Source organism: Coenobita brevimanus, chromosome 57, assembly GCF_032717465.1.
Source record: "Coenobita brevimanus isolate Jiangsu-jjx chromosome 57, ASM3271746v2, whole genome shotgun sequence".
Taxonomy (NCBI): domain Eukaryota; kingdom Metazoa; phylum Arthropoda; class Malacostraca; order Decapoda; family Coenobitidae; genus Coenobita; species Coenobita brevimanus.
This window is the reverse complement of record NC_137010.1, coordinates 2,920,817-2,948,632: the sequence shown is the minus strand read 5'-3', so window position 1 is coordinate 2,948,632 and position 27,816 is coordinate 2,920,817. Positions and strand designations below refer to the sequence as shown.

Here is a 27,816-nt window from a genome sequence, read left to right as displayed (position 1 = left end):
AGGCGTCATTTAAAAATTAAAGTTCTTATGTTTGTTACATATATTGCAGGAATGCTTTGCGTTGTTCATGTGAACATTAATGGTAATACGCAGTAATATGTAGTATAAAGTGTTTTGTCATTTGTTTCCTGTAACTCAGCTAGCGGGCAAAAACTATCGGTAAGGAGATGAATATTTAGGGCAGATTTTTATCTCAGTATCAAACTACCGTAAACAATAATTTGATAACTATAACAATATACTTATAGATTAATTTCAGATAACAAGTGTACATTCCCGTGAGTAGAAACCCAAGCTCATAGTTGCTACAGTGAACCCTTTTGAATATGGCTTTGGGTTGTCCTAGGTTAAGCTGACAAAAATCTGCATTTGTTCCTCATCATTTTGCTGTTCCATAGACAATTGTTTTTAGATAAAGGCTAGATTTTCCCAGATTATGAGATTTGATTTTTACTGTCAAATTAGCTAGCTACCCTAACCTAACCTGACCTATTGTGAATGCAGCAAATTTGTGGTTCTAATCTGTTGCCCATTTGAAAGGCCAGCAACCTCCCTGTCTTAACCCAGTGCCTTTAGAAAGAGCTGGTAATGTATAAAAAATGGTGGTGTTGGCCTCCAGTACATCAGGATTAAGAAAACTGGGAGAAACCTTAAAGCAAACTGTCATGAGCTGAGAATAGTGAGGATAGAGGTGATAAACTGCCCTGTTATAGTATGATTAAATAAGTCACTCCATATAAACTTTCAGAGTAAGGTTTCAGTCGGTAATAAAAGTAATGTGTATTACCTAGTGGCTGAATGGGTTTCAGGAGTTCCTGTTATGGATTCAAGACATCTGCTTGAATTTACTGTCTGATTACATTATCTTGTCACTGGTATAAAAATGTGCCTGTTCGATATATATTACTCCCCTCACAAGCTACACAGGGGAAACACTTGTGCCATATCAAACTCCATATTGGGGGTGGGGTGGGGTTATGAGGGGTAGACCGAGAAAGACATGGGACGAGGTCATTAAGTGTGACCTTAGGGTTAAGGGACTGAACAGGGAGGCTGCAATGGATCGTGCAGTGTGGAAAGCCGCCATTAGGTGACCAAGGCCGACACATGCAAGCATGTTGGAGCCTTTAAAAACGAAAACGAAAAATGAAAACATATTAACAGAGTAGAGAATATTGTTATATATGTACTGTAACTGTATACCTGCTACCTACAGGACAAAATGTAATGTGTAGCTATGTTCATTAACTAATTCAGTGTGAGATACTTCCTAAGCTGACATATATAACTGGACAGTAGATGCAGTGAAATAGAAAATATTGATTGCAGTATAGAGGTTAACAAGTAGCTACATTACAGTATAGTACTGCATTACACTATACAGCAATTGTATTTGTATTAAATATAAAGCAGTTCTGAGTTGGATAAAGATCAATTAAATGTGTTTAAATGTACCATACCAGTAACATTCCTCAATTCTTGAAGATATTTTATCTTTTCAGAGCTTTTTGAATGATCACACAGGTAATAAGAAATGGGTCCACCCCACTCAGTCAGTGATGCACACGTGAAGTTTGTAAGTGGCCACAGTGGCTCCTCGGGCTATGAGGTCGTTTCAGCCGTGTCTGCAGTCTTCCCGGCTCTTCTGGTCACAGCCATTGTGGTCCAGGGGCGATGTGGATGGTGAGAATTTGGAAGACACACAGCATTTGCTTTTGATATTTGGCAATACTTCTTCCATATGTATTGAAACGTCGTAATTAACACTCAGTTTCTGATATCCTTTATCGTCCTCAAGGTACTGGAGAGGAACACCTTCACATGGTTGCACCAGTATAACCAGGCAGCTCATATAATCATCATTATCATCTTAACTACACACTGATCCTACTAATACACCAGCTACTTTCTGCATATACAGTACACAACTATTTGTACATTTATCCAACTACATACACTAACAATTTTTCCTCCTCAGACACAACCTGCTACTAACCACCACTCCACCAAAACATTTCACTCTTCCTTACAGGCAGTGGTTTGTGACTGAGACCATCCTCCTTGTCCTGCCCCTCGCCCTCAGCCTTACCGCACTCTCCGACTTCACCTTTGAGCTTGGAATGTCAGTGGCTTTTGTGGCTGTCTTGGCTCTTGTCCTTGCCTCACACTTCAGGATACCCATCAGCAAGAGAGGCTACAAGGATGAGAAGGTTTGATGGCTGTGTCATTACTTAACTTTCATATAGGGTGTCTTCATTAACATACAAGTCTAGGATAAATATCACCACTCTTTTTATGTGTCTTCCCTCTCACTTCCAATTTCACCCATCTTTCATTTCATTTTTTATTGCTGTTCTTTCCTATTCAGGTGGCTTTACATTGAGTGACAAGCCAAATGGTTTCCTATAAGCCAGGAAACCATCTACAGTGCTGTGTGGTAACCATATAACCAACACATATGTGTTCCCTACGTGTCAGCAAGTGAGTTGGTGAAGGGTTAATGCCCCTTCCTGTAAAACAACTAACTCAAAGACAAACGACCACCCCATGCGGGGTTATGGTGTCTGGCTATAGATAGATTAATAGATAGATAGTCCATTTCACTGTGTATATTTGCATGTTTTTGTTTTCTTACTGGAGGAAAGGGAAAGATATTGAAATTGGATGCTAATGTACAGTCAGGGGCGTACCTAGAGATTTGGGGGTCTGGGGGGCTAGGTTCTTTGCGGGGCCCCCCCTGGCGGGGGGGCCCCCGCAAAGAACCTAGCCCCCCTCATTCTCAAAACTTTTCTGATATCTCAGCCGGGATTGTCGGGATGATAAATATATATATATATATATATATATTTAAATAAATTGGCTTATAAATTTTTAGGACTTTTGGGGGCCCCCCCTCAATTGGGGGCCCGGGGGGCAGTTTCAAACAGCCTCCTCCACCCCCCCTCAGATATGCCACTGTGTTCAGTGTGCCTCTACTGCTATCTTTTTCAGAGGTTGGGATGTATAACGTCATTGCGGGGGATGCTGAACCTAGTTGCAGCTGTGGTTATCCTGGCTGTTGACTTCCACTCCTTCCCTCGACGGTGCGTATTCCAAGTACTGTTTATATGTATGTACTGTTCTATATATATATATATATATATATATATATATATATATATATATATATATATATGCTGATATCCACAAGGAAAGGAAACATGATACTGTATATCCAAAGTGCTCTCCCCTGAAGATGAGAATACCTGTACACGAAAGTGCTTGGGATATATCATGTGTCCTTTTCCTTGTGGATATCAGCATATCTATGAATCACGTGTTATTAAGTGATTTAATTGCATGTACATCTATCTATCTATTGCCAGACACCTCAATCCCGTACGGGGTGGCCACAAACGAATCGCCTCCATGTCGCCCTGTCCCCTACCATTTCACTGCCCTGCTCCCAACTCACTCCCCCCTCTCTCATATACCTCTCCACTCCATCCCTCCATCTCATCCTCGGCCTCCCCTTCCCTCTCCCCCTCTCCACCTTGCTCACATACACTTTCCTCATCAGTCTCTCTCTCTATATATATGAGTTTTTTGAGTGGAGCATGTGAAGTTACATGGAGAGACAGACTGACAAATGAGGAAGTGAAGGAGTGTTGTGGTGTGGATGCGGATGTGATAGAAAGCATTAGGAGAAATACAGTACATTGAAGTAGTTTGGCCATGTGGAGAGGATGGAGAGCGAGAGACTAACGAGGAGAGTCTGTGTGAGTGAGGTGGAAGGGGGGAGAGGGAGGGGGAGGCCAAGAATGAGATGGAGGGATGGAGTGGAGAGGTATATGAGAGAGGGGAGTATGACCTGGGAACAGGGCAGGGAAATGGTGGGGGACCGGGTGGCATGGAAGCAATTTGTTTGTGACCACCTCTTACGGGATTAAGGCGTCTGGCAATAGATAGATAGATATAGTGTCTTTTTGTTAATACGTTGCAAGACACCACATTCACTGACTGAATGGTTGCCTCAACAAAAAAATCATCAGGTTATTGTCCCAACTAAGTTTTCCACACAGATTATTGTGTCATGAGAATCAGCTAATGCAGAGGTATTCATTTTCTCATGATTTTCATAAGCAACTATCCTCCAGAACAAAGAGGAGGGTTTCCGGTCTGCGTTAATGCCCAGTTCAGTTGCATTTCATGACATGAAGGAATCTGTGAATAGAAATCTTTCATCCTAGGATGTGCCCTGACTGTTTAAGTGCTTCACTACTGTGATGCCCTTTTTACTGTATATAATTTTGAATTTGATAATTTGAAATTCATAATGCAGGCTTTCCTGATCTACCAGAAGACCTGCTGACATGTCGTAAAAGTACCCTCGCTAATACCAATACACCAGTCTTGTGTGAAACATCCCTAGCATGTATTCAGTATGGACGGTGGGTGATAGTGCCGCAGTGGTGACATGTGGAGATGTAGGAGGACTGCTGGGCCCCCAAGAAATAGGCCCTGAAGCCTTTGCCAAGAGTTGGATGCATTAAAAAAAAAAAAAAAAATGCTATCAGATAGACAATATTATTCAGCATAGAGGAGACATTTTTAACTGAAGGAGTGAGATAGAGTTTTCATTGAGCCGTACTTCACAAGAGCGTTTCCCCAGCAAAAATAAAATCATCTGGCTGTGCAGAAGGGCATAAAAAAAATTACTGTAGAGATTAATGAAACTATAATGTCTAGTATAACTAGTAGTTTTGTTGCCTCTTCCTTGTGCAGTTTTGCCAAGACAGAGGAGTATGGTTATAGCCTAATGGACTTGGGAGGTATAGGATTCGTCATTGCTAACGGCATCGTTGAGGGAAGAAAGAAGCCAGACAAGTGGTGAGTGTATGTCTGTCTATACATTGATCTAGTTTTCTAAATTTCATTATCCATTCATCCCACCATGTCCATCTGTGTTTTTATTTATCTGTGTATCTGCCAACTGTCTGTATATACATTTTCTTCTATATGTTTGTACAGTACTGTATATATATTTTTTCTTTAAAGCTCAAAATTATTGGTAAATGTAAAATGAAAGGTGCCTGTAACTGATTTTGATTTGTCAGGATAGCTGATACTAACCAAACTTTTCCTACTAGATAAAACCTGTTGAGCACTGACTTGGCTCTTCCCAGTGGAATTTTTTGATTTGTGGTGAATCAGATTTGTCTAAGATAAGAATGAGTCATTTGATTGAAGAATGAGAAAATATTGATGTATGTTATTTTATCCATAAACTAAGCCACACTGATATGAGGTACTGTACCAGTAATAACAATGTATGGAGGTTGCTTTCTTCAACTGTGGATAAAAATGATTTAATTTTACTGTACATTAACATTTTTATGGATTAGATGGTGGGATTCATAGGGAAATGATATTCTGCTAAATGTGATTGACGTGAAGTAGGAACTACTGCCTTAGCCCAGTTCCCTGCAATTCCATGGAGGTATGCTGGATGCAGAAATTAGAAAAATCAAAATACAAAGACATGAGAAACTGTCAGCAAATTTCACAGTGCTTACAGTACTGTCAAACATTTATTCTCTCTTCATTCTCCAGAATTCTTGACTCCTCTCATAGGTAATACCATCAAGATGTATGACTTTCCTTAAGTCACTCTTGCAGCACCTTTGGGATATATCCTGAGCATCTTTGCACACACTTCAACCATACATGTGCCAGATGCTTCAGCATTGTTACCATCACAGTGGGAAAGTGGCAGTAATTCCAGTCTGCTATGGTATACATATTGCCAAAAATCACAAGAAGATGATAAACATTCTGAGTAATAATGATGAATCTGGACCCAGGTTTCAGTCACTAATCTGTTGCCCCAAACCTCCTCTTGCTGGTAGGTCAGTCCTGCGTGACGGCCTGGCACTCAGCCTGCTTGGTCTAGGGCGACTGTGGCTGGTGCACATATCAGACTACCAGCACCATGTCACTGAGTATGGGGTCCATGCAAACTTCTTCTTCACCCTCGCATTTGTTAAGGTAAGTAGTTATGGTGATGTATACATACAGTGAAGGTCACATTGTTTGGAGCTAGTGTGTCTTGAATTTTATGCAGCCTAGAATATTTATGGCTGGAGTATTGGAATGTTGAAATATTATAATGGTACTAAAATTCAAAGAAATAAGTGCAGAAGGTTAGGTCTATCGCTCCAAGCCAGGACTCTGGGGGCTGGAATGAGGTGCGAATGTGTCTGGCTCATTTCACTGAACTGCCTGTTGATGGTTCTACCTGTTTCATGCTTTCCTCTTTCCTTGTTTTCTGGATCCTGTCTCACCCTATCCATAAGTGGGAAGATGATGAGAACAGTGGTGATGATGACTACTAATATTTCAGATAACCTGCTCATGGTGGGCATGGAAGCTGAACCTGCCAAGAGCTGTGTTGGCGGGTGTGTGTTTGTGTGTGTGTCACCACCTGTGCCTCACTGTTGGGGGCGTGGGAGTATGGGTCCTCAGCTCAGCCCCTCGACACACCCTCATCTCTGCCAACAGGGAGTGGGTGGTCTCTTTGCCAGGCTATGTGGCCTCATACTTCTTTGGTGTTGCTCTTGGTTGCCATCTGTTTGCTGGGTGAGATATTTAGCCATGCACTCAGTTCTTATTAAAAGTCAGGGATCTGTCTGTTTACATCTACCACCAGATGCCTCAATCCTGCAAGAGGTGGCTACAGCTGAAGTACCTCCATTTCACCCTGTCCTCTGCTATCGGGCTGCATCTATCTCTAAACCCTCGCTCACATACCTCTCCACCCCATCTGTCCATCTCATCTGTGATCTCCCCCTCCCAAACATCACAACTTTTTACATCAATTTAGTGTTGTACAGTAGAGGAAATGGAAAATCAGCTTTATAGGTAGCAATGGAAATTTCATAGTTTCTATAATTTGCTGTGGAGTCAGTAGCCAAAACAGATATAAAAAGGTGATTTATAACAAGAGCTTCATGTATTCATGTTTGTCTGGTTCTTTGAGGTGACTGATTAGGATGATGATTATGATGATAATGATAATGATGTAATGTAACTTTGGTCCCCAGACAAAATCGAAGAACCCATCTGACGTACTCAGTTATATGCCTGACGGTGTGTTTGTTTGTTAGTGTGGTGGGTCTGCATCACTACCTGGGCCTTCCCTCTCGTCGCATTGCCAACATTACATTTATCATCTATGCAGTAAGTGTCAGTGAATAAGACTTGGTTTTATATTTGCAGGGAGTACCAATTACAGGGGATGTTCTCCTTGAAAATGCTCTATACTGTGTGGTCTCCCAGTATGTGAGAATATGGTTGACAAAATGCTCCACATATTGAAAATTTTGCATATTAGAAACCAGTGAACCAATGGAAATAAATGTATATGGCTGACACCCCACCCTGTCTTTCTCATTTACAGTACTTCCTCATTATTGACTATCATTTTAAGAAAGACTTTTGCTCAAAGGAAGATAATAGAACTGTGAATGTAGTGTGCTAGGTAGCACTTCATTTGTATATTGGCAGGATTAACAACTTTACTGTGCCCGTCCACATGCTGGCCCCTATAAGTCTTGACAGTTCGTAAAATCCTCTTCCTGTCCTTGAGAATGTTCCTCACTGTCAATTCACCTAAGCCAAATTCATGTCCAATGTTTGAAGTTCCTCTTACCTTGCCTAGGTGTTTTGCATATTGAGATCCCGCATATTGGGAGACCCCACTGTGTGTTATAAAGCCAATCTAGATAGTGCAATAGATTTCCTGTTGAAATTGGAGGATGGATTCCTGAACAGTGAAAATAGGCATAATACAGTATTTTGTCTATACTTACATAGATATGCACAGTAATTTTATTTTTAAAAATTTGTAGTACTCACCAAATATGATGCTGTCACAGTGCAGAATATAGGGAAAGAGTAGCACTGAGACTTTTATGCCATAGTCATCCTGTGCTGGGGATATTGTAGTTAATTGGATCAGGTGTGTACTTATGCTTTCAGATGACTGACGTTAGTTGGGAAGTCACAGTAATGGTGGTTCCTTTCTGACATATACAGTATACTTTATCTCTTTCTCTTTTCTAACTTAGTATGTTTCTCCATGTTTTCACCTTTCTGTTACAAAACTTTCTCCAGGTCTTCTACACAACCATGGCCCTTGCAATTTACCTCACTGTGGAGACCCTAGCAGCCACCTTCCTACGCGGCCTGCCAACTGTCCCCACCATCTTTCATGCCATCAACCGTCGGCCTCTCCTCTGCTTCCTACTGGCCAATGTTTCAACTGGGATCATTAACAAGTCCATAAACACCCTGGATGTCCCCTACCCCTGGGATATCATCATCATTGTTGCCTACACGCTGGGGATTCTGTTTGTGTTGTATTTCTTGTTCTTGCGTGATAACATGCAGAAGTTGAAGCATGCGTGAAGATCAGACAAAACCATTAAAATCCTAGAAATCCCCTTACCCCTGAGATATTGGCATCATTATTGCCTACATGCTGGGAATTTTGTTAAGTGTTGTAATTCCTATTCTTGCATGATAATGTGAAGAACTTCAAGGATGCATGAGGAGTTGGTTGTGCAGTTTTGGAGCAGCGGTTTAATTTGTATATAGTGTAGTTACTTGTTGTTTCTTGGATGTTTATTCTGTCACTGTGTATAGGCAAGGGATTCTGTTCATGTTGCATATTCTGTTCTTGCCTGATACTGTGGATGCTGGAGAGGGATGGTTTCATGTGATAGCATCGATATAACTGGGTGGCTTCACTGTCCAATTATAAAGATGTCTCTTGGCTTGATGATGCCTGCCTGTGTGTTATGATTGTGTGGCTGGTTACCAAGTTTTTAACCACATTTCTCTCTTATGGTAGTACCTCCCAGTATTGATGATAGCCATCCATCTGTAAAAATATGAAGAAATAAGAGCACTGATAATAAAAGGTCCATTACTAGAACATTCTTTTTTTATTTCTAATTTTTATGTTTTTTACAGCTCAGAGTAAATTACAAAGCCACATAGTCTCTTTCTATTTCTCCCTATTACCCAACAATAATTTTTTTGTTATATATATATTTATAAAGCTACCAGATGTGTGGAGTACCTTACATACTCGTTCTCTCCCACCGTCAAATGAGTATCCGTTTAGTCTGTGAGGTCCTTGCAAAACAATAAACTGATTCATAGATGAGCAACACATTTCCATTCGTGTTTGGTTGTCCCATACATTGCTTGCTAGTTGTTTGTGCTTTCATGAAAACTAATTACAATACAGTATCACTATTAATTATTTTCTTAGTTTATCACTACATGCAGAAACAGTCTTTAAAAAATTATTAGATATGTACACTTATTATTTCTTTCTCCTACCAGTGGAACATCCTTGGTATGAAAACATGAAGCACATCACTACAAAACATATTAATGAATCATGTGAATATAAGAAGCAAAGCAGAATTACTGTACCTCTGAATCAATAACATGCAACTGGACAAGCCCAATGGCTCAACAGCTTACAGTATTTTCACATTTTAGAGTTCTTGGTCATTTAAAAAAATCACAGATTACAGATTAATGGCTTAGTATTGAAGCTATCACACTTTAAAGGCGTTAAAAAAATAAAAGATGTACTGGACTGATTACACAGCTATTTCCATACAGTTAAAAAACAGAGATCATGAGTCATGATTTAATTGGAAAAAATTACTGCACTTTCAAGATGATTTACATGATGGATAATAATCGTTCACTTTTCACATACGGTGATATTGGGCAAGTGAGTGTCATTCACCACCAAAACATTTCACGTGTGGTGATAAATGGAGGTCAGAAACTAGCATTCTTACACTTAGTAACTTGTTCCCTGCTTTGGATCTCAATCTTTACATTTTCAGCTTATTTTCCATTTTTCAAAAAATTCAACCATGACAACTTTTCATAATGGTTCAAGAAATGCCATTGCTATTTTCCTTAGCTTTTTACTTAAGCACATGATGATCTGTCTGCCTTCATTAGTATTGCAAGCTTCTTACAGTCAGCAGTATTTTGTCTATTTTCCTCAGTAATCCAAATGCTGCTGTTATGCATGTTAAACAACTGTGCATCAATATTTATAAACTTGGCCACTGTGCAAGAAACCACTCACTTCCTCCTGCAATAGGGGATTGCTTCACAATGACAACACCCAAAATAAATTAGGACTCAGGAAGGATCACATTACACGGTTCTAACATGGTCCAAAAGTACAGATTGTCCTCAATGTAAGTTGCTGATGTGTTACAGAATATCACATGCTTATTATGTCACATACTGTGAATATTCCAATCCATCAACTTTTTCATTACAACTTATTGTATATATATATATATATTATATATATATATATATATATATATATATATATATATATATATATATATATATAAAAAAAAAATGGCAATTTTTTTTTTTTTAATTTGTCAAGAAATTAACCCCTTCACTCCAATGCTGTGGAGTATTTTTTTTATTCCTGATGTTTCCACATGATCTACTCAACTCTGGAAGAATCCCTAGTTGTGAAGGGGTAAATGAAGGGTATATCTAATCCCTCCAGTTCAGAAAGTCTATCCTAAGCTGAATAAATTAAGCTGGCATTATCAAGATTAAAACAGAAAATGCATCACTGGACTGAAGGGTTAACAGCAAAAGATACTGACAAAAAAGTCAACTTATAAAGAGGACTAACTGTATCTGTCACAGGCACTCCTCATTTGTGAGTCCAACATGGGTGAGAGCAAAATGTTACTCTACCTAACCCCTTCACCACTGAGACATTTTTTTCTATATGATCCTTTCTAACCTGTGATGATATATACAGTATTTTTTTTTTCTGCAAGGAAAGACCCTTTTTGCAGTGAAGAGGGTTTAGAAGGATCTCTGTCAACCTCTATCAGAATGAAGTCTGGAATAATTTCTTCTCACTACTGCCAAATTATTTCACTCATCTTGCAGAGGCCTCCTGAACATGTTTCATTTTACTCACACTAATACCAGAAACTTTAATTCATCTAAAATCACTTACAGTGAAGAGGTTACGGGAAACAACTTTAGGTGACAATATATGCTTCCTCAGACTCATGCATGATAGGCCATAAACACAAATCACATTTATTTCTCACTTCAAACTGTTTTTCTAGTAAATTACAGGCTACTTTCAATTAGAGAATAATTAACTCTTTCAGCACAATTTTTTTTTTTTTTCCTGTTCTCTCCTGTCTCCAAACTCTAGATAATTTTAGTCTGCTCAGGAAATGAACCTCACACTCAAAGGGTTAAACACTCGATTACCCCTTTCAATATAACAGCTATCTTTCTTTACTTAGTTCACTCCTGCTGTCTCCAGATAAATTTATTCAACCCACAAAACATCTCTTGTACTGAAGGGGTCAAATAATCAACGTAACTATGGAAGAATTTTACACATCAAATATCTGTACTTATGGAAAATTCATGTGAGGAATATCTGCACTAATACATGGCTACAACAGACACTGATGAAAGCACTACACAAACTCACATAAACCAAGACACATGACTGTAAACATAAGATGTAATTGCTGAATACAAATTATGATCGGGAACTTTTGGAACACAGCAGTCCTTGTTATACTGTATTTGGGGGATGTAGTGCAAAGTATTACAACTTTTTGCATAAAATTGGTACATGTTAACTGGACGAATCTTGCACATCAGCTTTATAAGTAGAAACTGAACTTTAATACAGTAAGTACTGTTTCTGTAAATTACTAAGGACTTTAAATAGCAATTATTAAAATAGGCAATTAAGAAAAAGTCAATATAGTACAATAATAAACAGTATATACAGTACTGAGAACTTTCCGTTGCTGAAAAAAAAAAAAAAAATCTCATACAAAACTAATCCCTTATTTTACACCTTTTTTCTTTTAATAAATAAGAGTGATAGTCAGGATTATGAATACTTGAACTGGCAAAATTTTTAGCTGCAACTGCCACATTGTCAATACCTTAAAATAAATATAGTTTGGCATGCACAGTGATAAACTGGGAACCTATGGGGAACTTACAAATAAAGGTACAGTCAACATATCAAGTAATGTTACCCATACAATAAGAAAAACTGGAACCTGAATTGTCTTCCATATTTCTCTACATTTAGCAATTTTGAGTGACAATAAATCAGGATGACACTGTGCTATTTTACTTTACTGAGTGACATTACATAAAATGAGCATCATTACCCACTTCATTAGGGAAAAAAAAAAAAAAAAAATCCATGTTCCTCTGTCCCTAGTAAATACAAGTACCTGATAATAGAAAAAGTCAGGCTTTGCCATATGATTTTTCCTTGATGTTCTGTGTCACAGACGTGTTCCAATATATCAATTCCACACAACCAAGACTGAAGATTTTGAGAAAACAGAAAATCAGCTTTAAATGTAGCACTGAAAATACAAAGGAATTTTTCTATTATTTACCATGGGTTGTTGTTGTTGCAGCCCTATGCATGTCTGAAACATAAGCCTGGAGGACTGCAGGCATATTTTTGTCCTGTTCCTGCAGTCCACCATCCTCCTTTTAGAGACAGGTTTAATAGCAAAAAAAAGAAATATTAAATAAGACGACATATAACTAGGACTTCCTGAATTTCAAAACACTACCCTACGTTTCAGCACATCAAACACGGCAAAAGTAACAATACTTTTTATGGTGACTGTACACAGCATCCTCTTCACCTATACTGACCTGTGGGGAGCTATCACGTGGGTCTGTATCCTTGTTGCTTAACCCCTTCAGTCCAGTGACTTATTTTTTGCTTTATCTGTGCTACTTCTTGACAGTTTTATAAATAATTTGAGAGACTTTCTGAAATGGAGAGGTTTGATAAAGCATTCACTGATCCTTTCAAAGAAGTGTCCACAAAGGTTAATTAAATATTCTGGAAAGGGCATTCACTCTCATCTTAAATGTCAGGACCAACTTGCCTAGCCCAGGGCTCCTACGCTCCTCATGGGTCAACGTAGGGTTGGATGATGGATGGATGGATGGAAAGGGCAAGAAAAAGATACAAAATACATCAGACAGACGAAGATAAGGTGCCTCGGAAGCACCTCTTTCTTACCTGTTTACATTATTTCTGTATCTGGTAGTTAAAAAAAGGGGAGAGGGGCACTCATATGTCATGTATGTGTTCCAAAATACAACTTTTCCATATTTGGTGTAATAAATTACCAACTTATAATGAACAATGCATTTTTGTGACTACTGTACTGTACTGTAATTTATATGGAAAAACTGCAAAAAAGAATGTAAAAAACAACACATAATGAGGACTCCTATGGCAAAAAAAAGAACAGTGTGCATATCAATAAGGGAGAGGTAACGAAAAGTCCCCTCAGCAACAAGGATGTGACCCTTAATCTACATACATTATTTAGATTGAATTTCACGTTTCAACTTTTGCACGCTGGAAGGAGTCACAGAAACACACTGGCCTTAAAAGAATTAAGTGCAATGTAAAACAGCATACCAGTTACAACAGTTAAGCCTTGACTTTAGTCCCTCATACACTTGAATCTAGCCAATTTTATCTTTGAATCTAGCCTCTTATATTCTTGAATCTAGCCCCTTATATCCTTGAATCTAGCCCCTTATATCCTTGAATCTAGCCCCTTATATCCTTGAATATGGCCCCTTACATCCTCACATCTAGCCCCTTATACCCTTGAATCCAGTCCCTTATCTCCTTGAATTTGACCTTGTATCCAGTGATGTATAATATAACTGAGTCTTGTAACTTCAAAATTATTTTATTCAGTCTAAGATGGGTTAATAAATTCTATATCTAACTCCTGTTCAAAGAGTCTATCACGAGGTGAATACGATCATCTGGGGATGGTATAAAACAAAAACTATAGTACATCATCACACTGTGGGGGTTATACATAGGACATTATGCCAGTCAGCCAGAATTCAAAATCTTCAACCAGTATTCAAACTCACATTACTGAAACTATCTTCAACCCCTTCACTATGATGACTTACTTTTCATTTTTATTTCCAGATAATCTGATTTAGCTTAGATGAGACTTTTCATACTGAAGGGGTTACATACAGCATTCATTAACCCCATCACTACTGGTGGGATCTCCTAAGTTGAATAACATCTGGTCACAGCAAACACTAAGTAAAAATGACATGCTTGGACTGAAGGGGTTAAAATTACACACCCATCAATTAAGGTCTAGGAGGAATCAAGACAAAATGTTACTTAAAGACAAACAATTTTTAAAGTGATCTGTATGTTTCTGACTGTGTTTGGCTTGATATACTTTGCTCTATTCTACTTTTTGGCAACTGGATAGCAATTTACCCCATTATATTAATTTCAATAAACCCTGTACTCATCTCTGGTCTGTACATGCATCATTTCTTCTACAGCCAATACCAGTAGTCAAAGAAATACAGTAATAATTTTTTTTTTTTTACACAGAACACAAAGTAACATAACAAAAAATACTCAGTGTTAAGATTAAATAAAAGAATAATGTTAAGGTTTCTAAAAAGTAATGCTTGTGGAAATATTAACAGCTAGACAAAAATGGCATCATTCTCATAGGCAATTTCCTGTATTCTAATTGGTACAATAATCTATCACTAGAGAAGACTGACAGCCCAAGATTATATCGACCACATCACACTGCTCTCATTCACTCTCACTTTCTCACATTTGCTCTGACTCCCTCTCTCTCACTCTCAGGTGTTCGTATATATCACAGTGTGGGAAACATGACACCAGACAGCCCATGAGATCGGATGACAACTCAGCCATTTAGGTTACCAACACGCATTTCTTAAGACACGGCCACTCTTACCCAAAAACATGTGATCAGCAAGCAGGAAGGAGGCACAGGGTTTTGTCCAAAGTTCAGACCTGTATTCTCTTCAGTTATGGCTCCCTATGACTCCCTAGCACATCTTTCTTATCAACTTATTTCTGCACTGGCACATTAATACTCTCTTGTGAGTTATTCATATATACATAACATAAAGGAGAATAAGGCGTATATGGAAAATAAATCACAAAGGAAGAAGTGCTGAAAGTCCCCTTCGCCAATAAGAACATGGGCCTTAGACTGTTTGCACATCACCACTAACGTGCTTCTTTGCATGTTGTCGATCAGATGTTTCTTAAATAAAATACTGACTTGCTAGACATACAATTCTCAGCACAGCAAGTACGGTTGACCAATATTTTACTTGCTGATTACCATGCAAACTTGTCATCACAGTACAATATTCCAGTTTCTTAGAATTACAATCATTACTCTCTTTAAGCCTTGGAAATATGCTGACAAACTCTCAATATCAAAGTACTGTACTGCAAAAGTCTGACCATTTGTGTAAAACTGAAAATGGGAACAAATGACAGAATCTTAAAATCCACAACTGAAGCAACAGCAAATTTTAGAGACTACACACTTAAACCCCTTCAATCTGATGATGTACTTTTTATTTTATTCCTGCTACCCTCAGATAATTTCACTCAGCATACAAGAGATTCAAAACAGAGGAGGGGTATGATACAGCCTTCAATAAGCCTGTCACTACAAGGCATCTCCCCTAAGCCAAGTAAAATCACATGGAGGTAGCAAATATCAGATCAATATAACATGACACCAGACACAGGGGGTGAATTTCCACACTTCTGCTCCACTGCATCATCATCTGATCTTACAAAATAATTTTAAACAGAACTGTATGAAACTGATAAAAAAGATGACACATGGTAAACCCTTACTATTCACAACTACAGCAACAGAACACAAAATGAAAACAATTCAACACCTTCAGTATGATGGCACAGCTTTCACTGTAAGCAAGCTAACACCAAATTATTTTATTCAGCTAAACTAAGGGAAGGTCTCTACCTGTCAAGGGGTTAATATGTATATATTTATACATATATCCAGTATATATATATACACACACAACTCCCCCATTCTGTGCTGGAGAGGGATACCTTCATGTGGTGGCACTGCTATAATTGGTCAGTGGAGCTGCCCAGTTATGTGAATGTCCCTCAATTCCCCCCCTATTCCCTTAAAGAAAGATGGCGGGCTGATCAAGAGAGGAAACTTCAGCCTGCAGTTCACTGTGTTCATATCTCAGATGAACCTGGGGCTGCAACTTCTACTACTAATAATAATCACCTGTAGGGTGACCAGACTAAAACATAAAAGATGTCCTCTGACTGAATGGGTTAACCACTTCAATCCAGTGACATAAATACTTTGTTCTTGCTGTCTCCACACAATTTTTCCACCTCAGGATATACACTGCAAACTGGAGTGATTACTTCATTAACCCCTTCACAGCACAACATCTCCCCTAAGCTGAATGACATCATTCAGTGGTAGCAACAACAATAGAAACATCCTCAAAGTAAAGGGTTCATATGAACACACTGGAATTCTGCTCTATCACCGTCTGTTTTTAAACAACGATCGTAAAAGTGTACTGTATTAAGATAAGTACAGTAGCTGCTCTGACTTATCATGGCATTTGGCTCTCTGTTGTTTAGCTTTCCCAAAAAGAAAAGCTTGTTGGCAGCTGAACCTTTGGTTTTTACACCCACCTGCCCCCCCCCCCCACCCCCACACACACACACACACACACACACACACACACACACACAAAATTACTGTAATAAAAGAAGGCAGAGCTGGAGACATAAAATGGCAGAATTAGCTGATCCATACATACACATGGGCCTCTACATTATACTAAGAAGGGGATATTAACTGAAAGACTGTGGAGTCAGCAAAAAATGATAATAATATTCATCATCAGCTAATGATGATGATAATAATAATAATAATAATAATAATAATAATAATAATAGTACAGCAGTAAAATTAGTAAAAGGAAAATGCATATGTACACTATACATATTTGTATAAGTAAAGTCTATTGTTTTTCTCTGTTTCTCTCTCTCTTTTCAAGGATACAGCGTCAGAGGAACTTAGTAATGCACTGCTGGAAAGTTACGGTGGCTGGCATGAACAAAGCACTGACCGTTGTCTTCAAAAAATTACTTAATGCACAACCCTGCAAATTAGTGGAGATGTTTTGTTTCATACATAATTATAAAATAATTTTTAAAAACTTTAATCTGAATGCAGAAAGCCTAGACAAAACATTTACTGTATCAGCCCTGCAGTAAAGTGAAATAAAGATCAGCGACAGCAATAATCATCATCATCATCATCATCATCCTCATCTCACCTCTTTCCCACTCAAAGCAATATACAGTATGCACTGCACTATTAACATAAATAAAAACACAGTTGTCCTGTGAGACACATCTTAGTGCATACTAATAAAAAGAAACCATACTGTAAGTCACATCTTAATACAAACTAATAAGAAAATAAGTAAGAGTAATGATAATAATGCCATACGATTGCAACAACAAACACCAATTACTGGCAAACAGGCGGGGCAGAAACTTTTACATTCCAAAAAAAAAAAAAGGCAAATCAACACCTTAGTGCAGTTGCAGACAAAACTGCTTCACTTTTAAGCCAAATAATTACGAACCTCTTTTATAATGCAGGCAGTCCTCAGTACAAATCAAGGATGTGTTCCAATATATCACTACTTCTTTGAAAAATTGAGGGGATCTGGCAAATCAATGTTACAGAGAACAATGGAATTTGAACATGTAATTTCTCATAAATTTACATGAGATTCTCATTGGCCTGAAGTCTTAACAGATAAGGAATCTCCCTAACACCTTGTCCTAAGCTATTTGTTTTGCTTATTACACCTTGCTCTCCTCTTCTGGGTCATATATCTTTCAAATATCACAATGCTATGCATATACATACTGCAATGTCCAAAATTATAACAACCAGCTATATCCAAAAGTAAATCTCAAAGGATAAGGTGCAAGGAAGTAATCTTAACCAAGGAGAATACAGGACTTTGATTTGATTGTGTGTTTTTCTTCTTTACTCTTGCAACTTTATGCAACCAAGGAGGGACTGTTTCTATTTAAAACATTAACTAACCCATCTGGTTCAAAATGTTTCTCCTAAGCTGAATACAATCATCACAACAGGATTTAATTAATCAGCAACCTAATAATGAATCACTATAATCCCTTCAATCATTTTTTTTTTTTTCTTTGTGGAAGGTGGTGACAACCATCATCCACTCACTCAATGGAGTGCTGCCTACTTCTTCCTTCACCTTTATCATTCTTTTTCTGAGTTTGCCCTCCTCTCTTCCTATTTTCCCCATTTTTCCTGTCACTTTTTATTACTCTTCTCACCTTTTCTGGTGGCTTTACATTGAGTGACAAGCCAAATGGTTTCCTGTAAGCCAGGAAACCATTTACAACGTAGGGTGGTAGCCATATAACCAACACACGTGAGTTCCCAAGTGTCAACAAGTGGGTTGTCGAAGGGTTAGTGCCCCTCCATGTAAAACAACTAATACAAAGACAATCTGCCACCCCTTACAGGATTATGGCGTCTGGCGACAGATAGATGGATATATTTTTCTTAATATCTCTGGAATATATAAATATATATATATCCATCCATCCATCCATCAACCAATCCTACATTGCCCCATGAGGAGCGTAGAAGCCCAGGCCTAGAAAACTTGGTCCTGGCATTTAAGATGGGAGTGACCAGCCTCGCTCATCCCTGAGTGGCAATACGTGAGCAATAAACCCCAACTACCCCTTGGATATAAACCTTCACCGGCTCAATCCGACAGGAGCACCGTAATTACCCACTAAACCACCAGGCGCCAAAATTTGGTTATATGGTTACCACCCAGAGTAGTAAATGGTTTCCTGGTGTACAGGAAACCATTTGGCTTGTCACTCAGTGTAAAGTCACCCACAGGCAGAAGGAAGAGGAAAGAATGAAGGAAAGAAAGACAGAAAAGGGAGTGTAAAGTTACCCGTAGGCAGAAGGACGAGGAAAGAATGAAGGAAAGAAAAACTGAAGAGGATGGAAGGAAAGAAGGATGGAGGAGAGGAAAGGGCAGATATCCGAGACCAGCACTACATCGAGTGAGTGAATGGTGAGCGCCCCCACCTATATATATATATATATATATATATATATATATATATATATATATATATATATATATATATTACCTAGGGGAAACTATGAACTGAAGAGATTAGATGAAGCCTGGAGATGTTACATATTGCTTTCATTAACCTCTCCAGTGTTGTGATGTGGTGCTCTCCTAAACTGAAACAGCAAATCAGAATAATACATCATCAGACTGAAAGGGTTAAAGGATATACGGTATCTGTAAACAAAGACAGTACAACCATCACAGCAAATCCTCTTGGGCGCCTCAAACTTGAGAAAATGACTTTTTCACCATATTTTTGCTGCCTCAAGCCATTAATTCAGCTTAGGAAGGACTTCTAACAGTAGAGGGGTGTAAGAAGGCTGTATATAATCATAATCTTTCAAGTAAAAAAATCTAAACTACTGAATAAAAACTTGTGGAGACTGTGTGAATAAAATAAAAAATACATACATTACTGGGTGAAGTGGATGATCTAATAAATCTAGGGGTCCTTTACTCTATACCCGGTTCTTTCAAAATCACAAGTACATCCTATACTCAAAATTGTAGTGTTTCTTTAAAGTCACATCTTGGACTCAAACTACTGGTGTTCATTCATTTCATACCTTAGAGTCAAAGCCCCTGTCCCTTCAAAACTGTAGCTTTACCATTAAATACTGGTGTTGCATTACATCTGGGTCCTTCAATCAACTGCCGTATAGGTAGGTTATAAGTGAGTGCTTTATGAATATACTGTACCAAATATCCTGTACTGTACTCTGGACATCAGCATACCATCCTTAAATATTAACCCCTTTACTCATATGACAATTTTTTCCAGATTATTCTAGCTATCTCCTGACAAATTTTATTCAACTGGGAAAGATTTTTGGAACTGAGTACGTTAATGCAGGCTGTTTCTAACTCCATTGATCATGAAGTCTCTCTTAACATATATACGAGGCACCACCCAAAAGTTCCAGTAATTTGAACAGAGGGAGCTAACCATTTGCAGTTTTGCCTTTTGCCACTAGGAGGAGTCAGCGGCACCCCTTGTGCATCAGTATGGCCCTGGCCGTGTCTGTAAGCAGACGTGTTGTTGAGCTACGCTTACTATTGTAACGTGGTGTGTAGGTGGTCTGGTGGTTTTGCAATGGCGGACCTCACGGAACAAAGAACCTGTATCAAGTTCTGCTTCAAGATCAACAAGACAGCTGCAGAAATGCACCAGCTGCTTTAGCAAGCCTTTGGTGACAATGCCATGTCCCAAACCAGAACATTTTTTTGGTGCATGCGGCTCAAGGAAGGACGAACGTCCGTTGAAGACGACGCTCATTCTGGACAAACATCAACGGCAACAACACCAGAGAACGTCGGAAAGGTTCATCATGCTATCCTTGCAGATTCACAGACAAACTATCCATGATATTTGTGATATCGCTGTACTGTCATACATAAGTGTGCAATGCATTTTGTCAGACGGACGTGTTGGGCACGAGATGTGTTGCTGCAAAATTTGTGCCAAGACCGCTGAGTGATGAGCAGAAGGCACATCGCGTTGCAGTTTGCAGGGAGCTCAAGAATCAGGTCAGAGATGACACCACTTTCATCTCCAAGGTCATAACTGGTGATGAATCATCGGTTTATGGTTATGACCCGGAGACAAAGCAGCAGCCGTCACAATGGAAGTTTCCCAATTCACCAAGGCTGAAAAAAGCGCATCAAATTCGCAGCAATGTCAGGTCAATGCTGATCATTTTTCTGATATCCAAGGGATTGTTCACAAGGAATTCGTCCCACCAGGTCAATCTGTCAGCAGAAAGCTTTACTGCGAGGTTTTGCAGTGTCTGAGGGAGAACATCCGCTGCAAACGTCCAGAACAGTGGAAGAACAAGGACTGGATCCTGCATCATGACAATGCCCCCGCTCACACATCAACTGTCCAGCAGTTCCTGGCTTCCACTAACATGGTAGTCATTTCCCACCCACCCTATTCGTCTGACCTTGTCCCCTGTGACTTTTTCCTGTTTCCTAAGCTCAAATTACGCCTGAAAGGGCGTCAATTTGACTCGATTGAGGAGATCCAGACAGAATCGCACGAGGTGCTCAAGACCATCATGCCTGAAGCCTTCCAGGGAGGCGTGCACTTGTGGAAAAAATGCTGGGACCACTGTATACCCGCCCAAGGGGACTACTTCGAAGGCGACAGTGAGAACTAGGAGGTAAGGTAAATTGGTCTCCTACAATATTCAAATTACTGGAACTTTTGGGTAGCACCTCATATAATCATCTGAAGGTAGCACAATCACATGAAATAGATGTTACTGGATCACAGGGAAAAACACTTCTAATTCTGTGATAATTTCACTGCAGGAAGTCCCCTCATTAGGAAATTTCACCTGCACTAAGTATGTTGATGTCTAAAAAAAAAAAAAGTTATGTGGTCTAATTATACTAACTGTAATTTGTACACTAAGTTTCTGGTAAACAAAGCCTTTAACTATCGCCTGACCTATTTTGCTTGCACTTTTTCCAGAACACATCACTAGCATGAATAGAGGACTTACTGCATGTCACTGGCCTGCCATCCCATTTAAGTGAAATAACAGGCTCTTATGTTACAGAATGAACACAGGACTTGCCACAAAATGTACCATAACTACATTTCCCTTTGCAAAACATGATGCTTTATGTGGGAAGAAAAAAAAAAATCATATTTCAAAACCTTCCAATAACCTTCAGACTCCAGCAACATCCCACACACACAGAAACACACATAATCTATGCTCACAAACATCTTCCTCCTGTACAGTGACAAAGCTAATACAGCACTGTGGTGGATTATAATGACCTGGCCTCTTGGCTCAGTCATGGCTCCTCAGTAAACATCTAGATCAGGGGCCATACTTTTGTCAACTCAAGAAGCCTTCCAGCTTCCCTTCCTTAGTGATTTATTTTCCTTATTAAGTTTTCGAGCTCTCTAATAAAGTATCTTATTTATAAGCTTTATCCATTGACATGGCCTGCATTAACAACACGGTAGAGAATATAACCACCATATGCAAATTGTTTTGTGCCTTACTTATAACTTTTTTACTATCAACATGGCCTGCATTAATAACAACCAAAGAGAATATAAACACCATAAGCAGCAATAAACTAGTATCCAACAGGTGCTGGAGAGCCTCCTAACCTGACAAAATTACAGGGAAATGTGAAAATCTTTTTAAAAATCACAGTACACTAATCAAACAATTTGAAATCTAAAAAAGAAATTGCAGTAGTGCCATAAATCAGTGATCTACTTATACTGAAACATAAAACAATAATTACTGAAATGCCATTTATGTGGTACAACACAGTAATTTGGTAAATTCTGTTCTCTCTCTCCCTTAAACACACACTCAACATACTTTCATTCTTTCTTTTATTGCTCAACACTTTATTTCATATTCTTTCTATGTTAAATTCATCAGTTAATCTTAAAGTGGTAACACCACCTTTACCTTCTGATAAAAGAAGAGAAACTAAACACACTATGATTGTTTAAAATAAAAGATAAACACACTGCACTGTGACAAAATACAGATACTGTATGTTATAATAAAATAAAACTATCCAGCAATTATACTCTATCATATCAAACAATCATACCCTATCAACTATTCACCCGGGAACCACACCTCAGTCTTCAGTATTTCCTTGTAATGCTTCAGTAAAGCCTTGATTATCCAGATGAGGTGGAAAGAAGTGTAGAAATACGATAAGAAATGGAGAAGCTTGGAAAGGAGGAAGGGTGAGGTCTGGAGAGAAGGAAGAGAGGACTTTAAGAGGAGGAAAAGATGAAAGAGAGGAGATTGGTGACGAGGAAGAGTGAAGCATGGATGGATCACAGTGGCAGAGGCCTGGAGGCAGGTTTCTCATTGACTAAGAAGGTTTCCTAGCATCTCTTCCTTGGCAATTTATTTTTTTTATCAATTTTTTTTCCTATTAAACCTCTTTTTTTTCATTTTTTGTCTGCTGTATATGTCCTCTTGATGCAGACATAGCTTGTACAAATAACATGAATGACATAGGCAGAATAAAACTGGTGAGGAGAATATTGCAATATAAGTTCTGGAAGTAAATTCTTAGTCTATGTCCCACAAAAATTTATGGAGAAATTATTAATTTATCCTCCAAATTTTTAAATGAGGAGATTCAGAGATTGTTGATTTACTGACACAGATAAAGACTGCTAAAGATAGATGGGTTGGTACATAAATTTTAAAGAATGATATAAACAGATATACAGACTGAGACCGATGCAGCCAAAACGATGAATAAATATAGAATGCCACATAGCCTGGATAATCAAAACTATACTCTAGCCCTTCCTCAAAACCTTAAACAAAACCTACATTGCTAATAGAAATTTATAACTTGTAATCTGTTGACATGAACTCTAATAAATGCTTCACATCTGTACAAATATATAATAATTTCAATTACTGTGGCTTTGTATTTCTCTCTCTCTTTGCAATCAAATAAATAATTAGAAATGTGTTTATTCAATGCTCGATCCCTCAGTCTCGGGGTGAAAATAAGCAATGGGAGCTTGGTGGACTCTGAAATGCTCAAACACAGGCAGGTGAAGCAGAGGCAGCTTAGTTGTGAACTTACAAACACGAGGATTAATCCCTTGAATCTGAGTAGTCTTTTTTTTTTTCTAGTTTATTCTTCCTGCTACCTGACACTGTTACTCAACTTAGGAAAAGCCTCTCGTACTGAAGGGGTTTATTAATGCTACACCTAACCCCTCCAGTTTGACCAGTCTGTCCCAAGCTGATTAAGATAGCCAGGAGAAGGCAAAGATAAATGAGAAGGACATTCCCAGACTCAGTGGAGTAACGACACAGAAAACTACAAATGTAAAAATCATCAGCTTCTCATGTAAAAATTTATGGGTTAAAGAAAATGCATGCATGATTAAAGCACCCCAACTAGCAAGCAAATTACCAAAAAACAGGCTGCAAGGAGAGGCCCCCCCAAATAAAACTGAACACAAACATACATGTGGGAGATTCGGTCTGGTGGGGGAGGGGGAAACGGTAATTTCTCACAGCATCGCTCCTCTACATAGTTTCACCCCAAGACGTGTGGCATCTATAAACAGCATCTGTCTGGTTTAACACAGCGTGCAGCTCACCTCACATCTGTACAGTTCCATGACTCCACCCTCATATGAAAAACTGGAACACATTTGGGCCAGAATTCCTGTGAGCTTGAGGATGCCTTCTCACACCTCTTTCTTACTGATTTATCTTGAATATTACACCTCAGATTTTCTTTTTATACTACTTATATCTACTGTACTTAATACCAACATGGATTGCATAAATAACATACAAGAATATATCAACGCACCACAAATAGGAATAACTCAGGAAGGAAGAGGTATCAGAGGGCCTCCAAAGATGATGAGAACACAGGCCTTGGTCTACATGGTAACAGCCCCTTTATTCTGGCCTCCTAATATTATAATTTTCATTACTAACTGCTCGGTTGCAGTATAATGTATATATATATATAAAAAAGTGAAGAATGCTCTCCTTGTTGTAGGCTTAAATTCTATCCATCTATCTCCCTAATTAGTCTGATTTTTACTCAGCTGAGAGTGACTCACAGTGTCAACATTATTCAAATATTCAGTCCATTCCTTGACTTTGTCCTTCCGGCCAACTTGAGGGAACAAAATAAAGGGGCTCCTACTGTATTCCAAGACTGGATTAAATAAATGCTTAATTGTAAAATAGTCTGTTTTCGCTTCTTCCACACGAGGAACTCTAAGCTAACCAGGCGACATTAATACAAACACATGAACAAGGCAGGGCAGGAGACGCAAGGGAGAGAATATTTTACATGACGATAAATTAATTCTGATTGAAAAAAAAAAATACCAACTCTCTCTGTGCCTCCAAACCCACACCACTTGGATTGCATTAAAGCTTGTGAATCATTTAACAATATATCTCCTTTTTATTTTTAACAGCCTGGCTGGTATTATTACTCTGACTGTACAATTAGATAAAGGTACAAATTAATGATAAAAATAATGAAGCTTCCTACATTAATGAGTATCTTGATTCTTTGAAGGGAAGAAACTCTAGTAGTTAACATAATTTATGACTTTGAAACAGACTAGGGAATATAAGTATAATTGTATGAAGTCTTGGGGATGCCAGCACACATCACCAGTTTAAGAAAAGAACTATATGACCCACCCACCCCAACGAGAGTCCTTCTGTAAAAAGCAAGTTGTGTATTATGACAAGATGGCATCAGTTCAGAGGAAAGCAAGAAATGTCTCGCACACATTCAGCGACACTCATGGATTATTTCACAGTAAAGGGAGGGATGTTAGGGCACGCAGATTTACACAATTTTTTTTTTCTCAATTTTTTTTCTTTTCACCTCAGCTACCACAGAAGGCCGCATCACGCTTGCTGGTAGCCAAGGCCTTGCTGCTTGATTGCCATCTCAATTGCTTGGTCGACGAAATACTTATCGTTGTTGTTTTCGTTCTCGGCTTTGTGCGGCGGTGGCGGTGCTTCTGTCGACCTTAGCTCAGTAACTCCTCCAACTCCTCCCCCTCCCCCTCCTCCTTCCCTGCCCTCATCCTCCTCTTCCTCTTCCTCTTCTTCTTCCTCCTCCTCCTCATCTTCTGGGTGTGGTGGACAGAGAGTATTATTATCATGGTGCCTATTAATTTGTTGGGTGGGTGGTGGTTGGGAGGCATCACAGTTGTGGGTGTCATCACAGTCTTGGGTGGTGGGTGGGTGCTGGGGGGAGAAGGAGACAGGCTGAGCTGGTGCTGGAGGGGGTGGGGGAGCCAACATGCCCGGGAGTGTGTGCCCTGGTGGAGTCATGGACATTGGTGGGCCTAGGGGGTGTGGTAAAGGCAAGTCTGGCAGATCGTCAGGCCCCGGGTCGTCCGGTAAGTCGCTATCCTCGTCTGTAGAGTCATAGTCAGTGGTGGTGGGGCTGTCTAGAGTGTCATAATGGTAGGGAGGCAGGAAAAGGCCCTTGTGATGCATGGCTGCCGTTAGGGCTTGGTGTTGTAGTGCTCGCTGGGCCTCTTCTGCCTCACGCTCCTCATCATCACTCAAACTCAGCACCAGCAGTGGATGGACACCCTCACGACCCTCTGTCACTGGTGAGAACCCCATGTTTTCCAACATCCGGTTGACGGTGTTGTCGAAGATGCTACGGCATAGTTGACGTGTGTGCCATCGTAGGATGCCAGCATCAGGGTCTAGTGGCCCTGTGCCTGGCCCTTCCTTCACCACATCACCCTGCGGTAACATAACCCCTGGCGGCGGTGGGGGCGCACCCATCATGGTGTAGGTGGTGGGGTACGGGGCGGGCATGATGGGGGGTATGAGGTCTGGCCGGTGGGTGGCCCGCGGGTCGAGAAAGGGCGGGGTGCGTTCAAGACCATCCCTGGGATCCAGCGTCCCATCCTCCTGGCTGCCATCGCTGTGACCATCACTGGAGTCCCGGGGGTCCTGTGGCTGCATCGGGCGGGAACACTCACCCAGGCTCTGTGTCATGTTACTCACTGTGTGCTCGTAGTTCTTAATCTCCCACGCGTACCTCGCCTTCTTGAATGGTCTTGGGGGCGGCCCCACACCTGGCTTACTACTGCGTACACCTCGCTTCCGCACGTACACTCCCCCTGGCTCCTTCGGCATGTCTGACTGGTCCAGATTTTGTACTGGTGGCATTTCCCTCCCTCCCCCATCTTCTCCACCATCTTCTCTCCCCCCTCCCTCCACCCCTCCTTCTTCCTCCTCCTCCTCCTCCTCAGCATGTGGATGTAAACAAACTGGGTGGGGTGGCTCTGGCCTGTGTGGGGGATCCTGTTCTCTCTCACCTGGTATGGGTGACTGTGCTTCATTCTCACATGGTTTCTTTTCATTCATCGTCCACAGAAGGAACTGCAAAACAAACAATGGAAATTAGTAGTCTGGATAACACAATAACCGTAAAGTAACATTTTTTTTTTTTTTTGTATATACCATCTTCCAATGCTGGATTCTACCCATTCAGCTGAAACAGTGGAAACTGTGGTTAGGATGATGATGATGATGATAATTGGAAAAAATATATATACTGTATACCGGTTTTAAGAACAATCATTCATAATAACAACTGCATACAACACTAGAAGAGGGCCTTCTCTTGACGCACACGAAAGTCAACTACATACTAGTTACAAATAATATCAGAAATTACAAAGCTTAAAAAAAAACAAAAAACAAAAAAAACACTCAATCCTCGTAAATCGCGTGTTTATAAATCACGGATTCATAAATCACGGCTAAGTGGCTGTCAGACTGCCGGCACTCTTAAATCGCTGTTAGGTCACGAAAATCGCGGACCTAGGCATCGAAGTGGGCCTTTTCCGAGGAGAATAGTAAACAGCGGCATTCAAACTGACAATCGCGACCCAACAACCAATCACCACGCATCCCTAGTGGCATATATTCATACTAATGCCATCATGTTGTTGTTGTTCTTGTCCCACCAGTCCGCACACTACAGACCGTCGCCGTGGAGTACGAGAGCTAACTGCCTTTTTTGTGCAACTTCCCCCCGCCTCCTACCTCTCATGGCCCCTCCTGACCC

At 39.6% G+C, this 27,816-nt stretch overlaps 2 protein-coding genes across 2 annotated transcripts; one reads left to right on the top strand and one right to left on the bottom strand.

The window, feature by feature from the left end:
- On the top strand, positions 1-8,956 carry LOC145402249 (uncharacterized). The gene is made up of 9 exons (XM_080274371.1): positions 1-159; positions 1,503-1,683; positions 2,033-2,210; positions 2,992-3,083; positions 4,765-4,869; positions 5,889-6,027; positions 6,383-6,618; positions 7,083-7,218; positions 8,155-8,956. The coding sequence occupies exons 2-9, from the start codon at positions 1,535-1,537 to the stop codon at positions 8,446-8,448; spliced, it is 1,329 nt and encodes a 442-aa protein (XP_080130497.1). The 5' UTR covers positions 1-159; positions 1,503-1,534; the 3' UTR covers positions 8,449-8,956.
- Positions 8,957-25,562: 16,606 nt separating this feature from the next.
- LOC145402193 (uncharacterized) lies at positions 25,563-26,879 on the bottom strand. The gene is made up of 2 exons (XM_080274311.1): positions 25,928-26,879; positions 25,563-25,735 (listed from the first exon to the last, which is right to left on the bottom strand). Exons 1-2 carry the CDS (start codon positions 26,877-26,879, stop codon positions 25,623-25,625), a joined length of 1,065 nt encoding a protein of 354 aa, XP_080130437.1. The 3' UTR covers positions 25,563-25,622.
- Between the last annotated feature and the right edge of the window lie 937 nt (positions 26,880-27,816).